General features: G+C 42.9%; 1 protein-coding gene across 2 annotated transcripts; it reads left to right on the top strand.

Moving 5' to 3' along the window:
- Positions 1–1,798: 1,798 nt before the first annotated feature.
- LOC146489220 (protein-glucosylgalactosylhydroxylysine glucosidase-like) lies at positions 1,799–8,681 on the top strand. 2 transcript variants are annotated; one of them, XM_085107171.1, is made up of 7 exons: positions 1,800–2,544; positions 3,307–3,506; positions 4,147–4,484; positions 5,563–6,080; positions 7,054–7,215; positions 7,662–8,006; positions 8,579–8,681. In XM_085107171.1, exons 1-7 carry the CDS (start codon positions 1,933–1,935, stop codon positions 8,591–8,593), a joined length of 2,190 nt encoding a protein of 729 aa, XP_084963297.1. In that variant the 5' UTR covers positions 1,800–1,932; the 3' UTR covers positions 8,594–8,681. The 2 variants fall into 2 exon arrangements, with proteins under 2 accessions (XP_084963290.1, XP_084963297.1); XM_085107164.1 differs by lacking the exon at positions 8,579–8,681 and having other exon boundaries at positions 1,799–2,544; positions 7,662–8,167.
- The last annotated feature ends 315 nt before the right edge of the window (positions 8,682–8,996 follow it).

Here is an 8,996-nt window from a genome sequence, read left to right as displayed (position 1 = left end):
GTGTCTAGTTTGTCTTATAGGTTTCTTTAAATTATCACGTGGGTTTACTGCAAGGTTGTTTTCAATCTTAAACAGGAGAACGAGGCGAGCAACAGCTCTCCGTTGCTCTAGAGTGGGCCAGTTGAGCTCTTGTAGCATTTTGGTGACACTTGCTAAAGGGTAGTTTCTGAGCGATACCCATCGAGGAGCACGTCGTTTTACCATTTCGACTTTATACGTCCCATTTTTTCAACACCAAATCTTGAGTCCCAGATGGTGGAGCAGTATTCCATTTTTGGCCTTAGGATGGTTTTATAGGCCTTTCCTCTAAAGTACCGTGATTTGACTTTGAGATTTCTTTTCAAGAAGCCTAGAGTTTGACGACCCTTTGCCACGCTCTACTGGCCGTGACAGATAAGGACTCCGAGATACTTGGTACTCTCTACCGTCTTCAGGATAACTCAGTACAGGACGTAGTCGTGAGATATCACTACTCTTCTGCAGCTAATCCGCAGAACTTCGCTCTTCCTGGGTTGAATTCCATTAGCCAGTCGCTTTCCCAGAGTCCGAGATTTTGGAGGTCCTCTATAAGTTGATGACAATGATTTTGCGGGTCGATTGCGAGTACGATAGCTGTATCGTCTGGAACTAAGTGTACATCGGACTTGGCATCTGATAGGTCATTTATGTACACCAAGAAGAGCGCTGGGCCAATTACAGAGCCTTTCAGTACACCGGACAGGACTGCGAGGTAAGACTATTGCTCTCCATCCAGGACAACACATTGCTCTCCGTGAGATTCATTCCTCATTTTATTGTTGTTGTTAATTCACAAGTTGGATGAAAGCTAGAAATCTTAAATTTACAAAAACTGTTCGTATTTCTGATTTACAATTACAATGACAAGACAAAACGACAACAGAATGGATCTTACAAAAGTAAAAAAATTCATTCCAGCTAGCACTTCCATCACAAAAATTCATGTAACTATTTCAAGCACACCCCATGATAGTAGACCAGCCTCTACTCCTGATCATTTTTCCACATCACCTTGCACTCTTTTAATACTCCTACCCACATTTCTTTGCTATACTGTTGGAGCTTCACATTACACCCCTGTCTCCACACCTGTACCCTATGCCGGTTAAATCCTAATTAATACCCTGCAATATAATCATATGCAAACACTTAATCACCCAGCCTAGACACATGTACGCATTGCGGACCGTTTTTAAGGGGAATCATATTGCCCTCCTCATGCCAGTCTCCATCCTCGGAGACCCAGGGGCAGTTAGTCAGGTAGCAGGGATTTTCGTGGGCCCTGCTACCCGACTAACTGCTCCTGGGTCTCCGAGGATGGCCGGTCTCCCAAAAACGGCTGCGTGGGAGGCTATTGACCTATCAGTTTCATGGTCCTGAAACGTATTTACTTATTCTATACTTGTAGCCCCCAAAGAAGGTTTGTTTTCCAAACCGACATATCTGGCAATTTGCATATTTTTCCAGTTTATATATCTAATAGGTTTTTTCGTCTTTTTTCTCTTTATTTTTTTTTTATTTTTTGCCGTAAGGACTAGTCCATTTAGGGAGTACCCCCCCCCCCCCCTTCCGGCGGGAACGACTGACGATTAGAGTTATCCATATCCACTGGTATATTTTAAGTGTAAGAAACCGTGTGACAGTGGTTTATTTTCATCCTTTGTTATTTTGCTCGGTAAGTTGAGTTGTGACGTTTGTTATTTAAATAGCTTCTTCCGGTTCTTAGCCGGGCCGGGGTTAAAAAAGAGATCTGTTAACTATCATTAACCCTCATCGACAAGATCACTCAACACTCGTTTGTGCTTGTTCGAGCCCTGGCTGTGAACAACACCTTCAATTCACTTTGAAAGGAAGGAAGGAAGGTGTCTGTTGCGAAGCTAGGTTCAGTTAGGTGTCCATTCAATTCTTGGCACTATGAACCTAACTCGCATTTTAATTGTCGCTGTAGTTTTGCTCTGTAGCATTGTATCATTAATCTGTTCAGCCCCAGCAGTGAGTACTCCAACTCGCTTCGTCACAAACAAATTGCCGCGGGCACACAGCAGAAGCTCAGTGTCAGACAGCAGAGATGGCAACTTTATGCCTTCAGTGGGGAATGGCTATCTTGGCACTGTGATCTTTAGTGATACAGTGCATATTTCTGGAGTGTTTAATGGTCCGGCTAATCCGAAGAAGCACCCAATTTACCCGATATATCTTTATCAACATGCGCACCGAGCCCGTGTGCCTTCCACGGCATCTGTTAATTTCAACGTCAAGGGAATCACAGGAAAGACTTCGTATGCGCTGGACGTGGGAGAGGGAGTCTTTTACAAATGGTTCAAAGCCGTGAATTTAACAGTGGAGCAAAGGGTTTATGCGCACAGGACAAGGAAAAACCTGTTAGTTGTGGAAATCACGGCGAAGAACAACGCGGGAAGGAATTTTACGATGGACATTGTTCCAAATCTGGGATATATCACCAGAGATATTCTGTTTTACATGACTGAGTCTGGCAGAAGTGACGCTCTAGCTGCTACCGGACTGGTAGGTTTCATTCACGTTAGCTTAGTTTTTGTATCATAAAAATATCCAACATTATTTCCCCTGGAAAAGGGAATACGTGACCACAGATCGTCTCGTGTATCACTGGCAAAACAAAACCACTGTGTATTCATTTCCGGTGTTGCAATTGGCATGCACGGCATAGAAAGGAGACGTCGAAATACAAAGGATGCTGTTGTCTAAAGTTGTCTGTAATATCCCATTTCAATGATCCGATTTCCTGTGATTATAAAAGATAATCACATGGGGTGAGCACTCACTGGAATGTTTTGGTGGAGACCGGTTGTGAAAAACGCACAATACGTCATCTTCCATACCTCTTTTCAGGCGTTAAACAAGTCAACTACGCGAAATACAAGAGATGCATGTATGTCAGCATGCACCAACTTTGTTTTAGCTGCATTCTCATACCAGGCTTCATGTTAGCACTTCACATACCTTTTCATGTTTAATACTGTATGTACTGATAAGACGCGTCTTATAATCCATCTGTACCCAATCTTCACCACTCTTGTTCCTACGTGACGTGTGTATTTGAATAAGAATCCATTGGAATCCTGCTTTATTTTTTAATTTTTTTCTCTTGCAAAAAAGCTGATTTTTAATTGTCCAGGGCCCTTTATACCTGAATTTCAATGGGATCACATTTTAGTTTTAATTTCTTACACAAATGCACAAAATTCCAAAAGTGAAAACTGAAACGGCTTGACTCCCTTTAGAATGTTCATTTGTTGAATAATTTAGGTAAACCAAACTGAAGAGGGTGGAAGTATCCGACCTAATGTGGCCATTGTTTGGACGTACCCAGACCCCAGCCATCCCCTAACTATCAGCAGCAACCCCGAGGAACAAACGTGGTATTACATCACCTCCATAGCAACCAACTTGGATACCAAGTTCAACCCTCTCTCCGAAGCTCTCTACCAATGGGACGAGGCTATGCTGTAAGTACTATTTGGTTTTTACATACCTACGTGCAAAGCGTGAAGAGAACCAGCCAGGGAGGTCAAAGTAATAGCTTCTTCGATTCAAGTAACGAAAGTCCAGCTGATGGAGGACAGTTAAGGAAGGTACCTACTAATACCGAAGTATTTTTGCGTGGCTTATGACTACGCGGGAAAAGCAGATCTTAGCAAGGGTTATTGAAATCCAAAAAGAAAATTGGGCGGTAACCACGCATTTTTCAGAGATAAATAAGCAACAATTATTTAAAAAAACAGTAAAATACAAAGAAATGTGTGATTTTTTTCCAAATTGAAACTTTATCTCTGAAAAATGCATGGTTACCCCAAATTTCCTTTTTAGATACCAAGAGCGCTTACTAAGTTCTGCTTTCTCCTCATAGTTTTAAACCGCGCAAAAATATCCCTGTATTACTAGGCACCACCCATAGGAAACAGGAGTATTTCGAGTTGCGCAGAACGCATGCGCAGTAACAAAAGTAGGCACCGTCCTTAACAGCGAGAGCAAATAACCGTCTTTAACTATGGCCACATTCTTTGGCGATTCTGTGCACTGTGCTGCGATATTTTAGAGAGCAACTGGCCGCTTCAGGTTAACTTTAAACGTGTGCGTTGTTTTTAGAGTCAAGGAGCAGCTGCTCGCAGAACACAAGGCGGCTTGGAAGGCATTATGGGACTCTGGCCGTATAGAGATTGAAGGCGACTTAGAAATGGCCCAGGCGGTGTACGGCAGCATGTATTACATTCTAAGCTCCACCCGGCATGACTGGCCGTACGGGTTGAGTCCTGGGGGTCTACCTGCTGGAGAGGAGTACATGGGGCATACATTTTGGGATCAGGATATTTGGATGTACCCCCCTCTTGTCCTGCTACATCCGGACTTGGCCAGAAGTTCTATGAGATATCGCAAGGATCGCCTGCCAGCGGCGCGCAGAATCGCCAAGGAGTACGGCTATAAAGGTAATGGCGAGAGTGGCGACTCTCACACGTGACTATCCACCGTGGTATTAAATGAAAGTTAAATCTGTATTACAACGAGATTGTGTTTAATGTAGGATGCTATCTCTGAGGAGCCGCCTTTCTGTGGATTCGATCAATTTTCCTCGTAATCAGTTATTCCGCAGCAGCACAGTGCACAGTAATAGCTTTTCAGCAAAGCGTTTCTCGACCGCTGGCCTACAGGAAAAAGGGTTTTGAGAAAGAGATTGAGCGTACCACCAAGAAACTATTGAAATATCTGAATATCTGAAGGTCATAACATGTCAAGTTTCCATTGTACTTCCTCATAGTAATAGACCCTTCTCCAAAATGGCGGCCGAAAATTCAAATAAGTTAAAATTAAAAACGTATACCAGCACTAGAAGAGCACTTTTACTTTAGTAACCTTGCAAAGTTTCAGCCTATCAGGTGTAATATCAGCTGAGAAAATGTAAGTTGAGAAATGAAAAATTTACAGACGTTTGTATGACCCAAATTTGTCAAATTTCATCTTACATTTCCTAAGCTGATATAACACCTAATATGCTGAAACTTTGCAAGGTTACTAAAGTAAAGGTGCTCTTTCCAGTGCTGGTATCAGTTTTTCATTCAGTTCAATTTAAATTCATTCAAATCTGTTGCCGCCATTTTGGAGCAAGGGTCTATTAAAAAAAACCACACATATTAGAATGAAATGAAACTAAAAAAGGCGTTAAGGACGGCGCCTCCAACTAAAGATGTATTTTTGCTAAGTTTATGACTACGCTGAAAAAGAAGATCTTGGCAAGGGCTGTTAGAATCCTCAACGAAAATTGGGGACAACCACGCATTTTTCAGAGATGATCAAGCAAAATTGCGAAGTTACCCCAAATTTTTGTTTGGATTATAAAAGCCCTTGCCAAGATCTTTATTCCCCACGTGGTCATAACTGAACCGCGAAAAAAATACCTCTGTATCAGTAGGCCCCGAGTTTCCCGGATCATCTCAAGATGGAAGACTGTATGTACAGTAACAAATGGAGGCACCGGCCTTAAGTTATGGAATATTTTTATTACTTCAGGCGCCATGTTTCCTTGGGAAAGCTCTTTAACAGGCCTAGAGACGTCCCCAGGAGAAAGGTACGGGAAAAACCAGAATCACATCACAGGTGACGTCGCTTTTGCAGCTAAGATGCTATGGGAGGCTACTAAGGATTTGCACTGGCTGCGGGAGGTTGGGTACCCCCTTGCATATCAGACCGCGGAGTACTGGGCCAGCAGAGTAGAGTATGATGCTGAGCACGATAGATACGTCATCAATCACGTGATGCCGCCGGACGAGTATCACTACCCTGTCAATAACTCGGTGTATACTAATGTCGTGGCTAAAATAAACCTTTTGTTTGCCAAAGAAGCTGCGGAGATTTTGGGCAAGAAAATTCCGACACTGTGGTCAATGATAGCAGAAAAGATGTACATTCCGTTTGATAGCGAACATAACTACCATCCGGAATATGAAGGTTACCTTCCAAAGGTTCTGGTGAAACAGGCAGATGTGGTGCTAACAGGTTTTCCGTTAATGCTTGAAATGGAGAAAAAGGTAATATTCGACATTTCGGGAAATTACTCCCATAATTCATTGAATCGTGGGTACTGTAAGTCAATAACCTGTCATTTCCTTGAGTGACACATAGGATTTTCTGGTTGTTCAATCTTCACTGGTTCATATATTATAGCGAGGATTTACATGTACTCTTAAACGGTATTTTTGCTTTGAATGATAATGCATCTCGGTTAAAAGGGAAGTGTCAAGGGATTTGGTGTCATTTCGTAAACGCCAAAACATTTTCCTATCAACTGGAAAAGCCTAAACATAACGGTCCAGTTTTGCTATAAATTACCCCCCCCCCCTCCCCCCCAGTGCACTAAAAATTGTCGCTGCCTATCTGGGCTCACAAATGGACTGGTTCGGAATCGATTCCAATTTCAAAAGGACTTGTAGTAACTTTTTTCAAGTTCTCGCCTTTTCCTTTAAAGAATGCAGTTGATTGCTTTCTCTCAGTGGTCTAGTAATATATCAAACACGAGGAAGAGTGTTTCATCCATTTTCCAAACACCGAGATGTAGGTTGGAAAAACGAGGCCCAGCCGAGATTTTTTAACCAACTTCGAAGCAAAAGTTCACAAAATTTTATGATAATTAAGATCACATTTCTAAACCTCCTTCACGGTAGTGATTTGCTTTGTTTTGGCTTGATGAATTATTAATGAGTTTGAGAATAATATTTTGTATCCAAGTGAAAGTACTGTTGCACCATTTATACCAAAAAGGTCAAGATCCCCCGACACTTCCTTAAGCTGCTTTGTTTATTCGCTGAAAAATCAAAATAGACCAGAGCTCTGCTGAGTCCTAAATGAACACGAGACTTCTTCTGCTGTCTTCAGCCGTTTTACCATGGGATTATAACTTTACTTTTGTCGACGAACTCGTTTTCTGGCTGCCTAAATCAGACTGTCAACTGACTGTCTCATGGCTAGAAAGAGAATTGTTATGCTTCTCCCTTGTTTTCTCAGGTTCGCTACAACGACCTGGCTTATTATGAAAGGCTAACGGACCCTAATGGTCCCGCCATGACACATGCAATGTTTGCTATTGGCTGGCTGGAAGCTGGTGAAAAGAAGAAAGCAGACCGCGCCTTCATGAAGAATTATGCCAACATCCGGGGTCCTTTTAAGGTATTGAGGTGTTTGCTAGTCAGTACCTTGTGTCGTCCAAACGGGTACAAAGAAACACTCATGAATTGTCGATCGTGTTCGTGTGGCTAGCAAATTTTTGAAGATATGTTTGTAAATGAATAATTCAAAAAACCTTATGGTTGATCAGCTTTAGTTTTCTTTCTTTCTCTCTTTTCATTAAACTTACTGACAGAAACTTTACTTCATTGAAATCTTACTAATATACTTATCGATAAAAGCAGTTTTGAACGTGCAAACAGAACTAAGAGAACTGGTCATAACAAGTTTGTTCGAGGAGGGCCCCCTTGTCTGGGGTAGGAGGGTTATCGAAGACACCACCTCTTTCATGAACATTAAAACCGTTCAGGCGTGTATCCCGCTAACACTTTGTTCGCGGGTTCTCAAAGGATCAACGATTAACGTTCGAAATTTTGATAATTTGACAGGTGTGGTGTGAGACGCGATGGAACCAGGGTGCCGTGAATTTCATCACAGGAGCCGGAGGTTTTCTTCAGGCTGTTGTCTACGGATACGGTGGCTTCCGTGTCAAGACGGATGGTCTGTACTTTAACTCCACCCTTCCCCCCAGGGCAACCAAGCTTTCTTTACGTATACACTACCTGGGAAGCTCCATCGATTTCGAAGTGAAAGTCAGTGGTGTGACCTTTACTCTGGTGAGCAGTGGCCCTATAGCTCCGGAGCTGGAGGTGCTGACAGATGAAGAAGTGTACCGCCTGACACCAGGCAAGCCTGTTGCCATGGAAACAAAGAATGGAGTGGTACGACAGCACGTGAGTAGGGTAACGTTTAGGGTATCGTAAACTGTTCCAGGATTCCATCAAAATTATTACAAGCTTATTATTAACCAACCCTGGGAGAGTTCTAATACCATCTAATATCGGTAAATGGATTGGTTTTGTCTGTTTAACTAGAGTTACCTACTTGCGGTGAAAAAGATATACTTGGTTGCTTATCCTGGTTCCTTTAGTGACAGTTTTTGTAAGAGTTCTGTTTGTAAGATTGCTATTCTACTTTAATGGGAGACTTAAGGCTGAAATTGTGACCGTCTACTGTCGCTCATAGGCAGGAAACTCTGGGCTGCAATTTCTCTTCCTACGCAGGGGTATAAATGAGTACCGGCCAAGCGTTAGAGAGAAACGAAAATATGCTAGGATGGTCACGAGAAGAGAAGTAATGATTTTACAGAAACCCCGCCTTCACCTTGCGCGCATCAGTCAGATGCACTAACCATCGAGTGAAGGATGGGGGATTGCTGGGCATAACGTGATTCCGAGTGGATGTTTTGGATTCAAAATCAATTCAGTTAGCTGTTTGAATGTGAATTATTTTTATATCTTAACAGGTCGCGCTGAAATGATTTCATCCGTGCGCTTCTGTCAGAAAGATGGGATCTGGGACACAGTGCATTCCAGACCCTTTTGTGTTTGATTAAAACATTAAATCGAGGACTGTGCCTGTTTGGCTTAACACATACAGGGGAGGGGGAGGGGGGACTGTGCCTGTTTGGCTTAACACATACAGGGGAAAGGGGAGGGGGGGACTGTTCCTGTTTGGCTTAACACATACAGGGGAGGGGAGGGGGGAGACTGTGCCTGTTTGGCTTAACACATTCAGGGGAAAGGGGACGGGGGGACTGTGCCTGTTTGGCTTAACACATACAGGGGAGGGGGAGGGGGGACGCAGAATAATCGGTATTAGTAATGGGAGGTGGGGTGACTGAATGGTTTTATACGCTAAAGATGACAACCTTGTGTTGAATC

The sequence above is a fragment of the Pavona decussata genome, unplaced genomic scaffold (genome assembly GCF_977016875.1).
Source record: "Pavona decussata unplaced genomic scaffold, jaPavDecu1.1 SCAFFOLD_6, whole genome shotgun sequence".
Taxonomy (NCBI): Eukaryota; Metazoa; Cnidaria; class Anthozoa; order Scleractinia; family Agariciidae; genus Pavona; species Pavona decussata.
The sequence above is the reverse complement of the archived record's forward strand: the minus strand, read 5'-3'. Positions and strand labels throughout refer to the sequence as shown.

What these genes read in the sequence shown, in the direction of transcription:
- LOC146489220 (XM_085107164.1), top strand. Translation starts at nt 1,933, where the DNA reads ATGAACCTAACTCGCATTTTAATTGTCGCTGTAGTTTTGCTCTGTAGC. An exon ending in CAATGGGACGAGGCTATGCT is followed by an intron (nt 3,507 to 4,146) that starts GTAAGTACTATT and finishes CGTTGTTTTTAG; the next exon opens with AGTCAAGGAGCAGCTGCTCG. An exon ending in CAAGGAGTACGGCTATAAAG is followed by an intron (nt 4,485 to 5,562) that starts GTAATGGCGAGA and finishes TTATTACTTCAG; the next exon opens with GCGCCATGTTTCCTTGGGAA.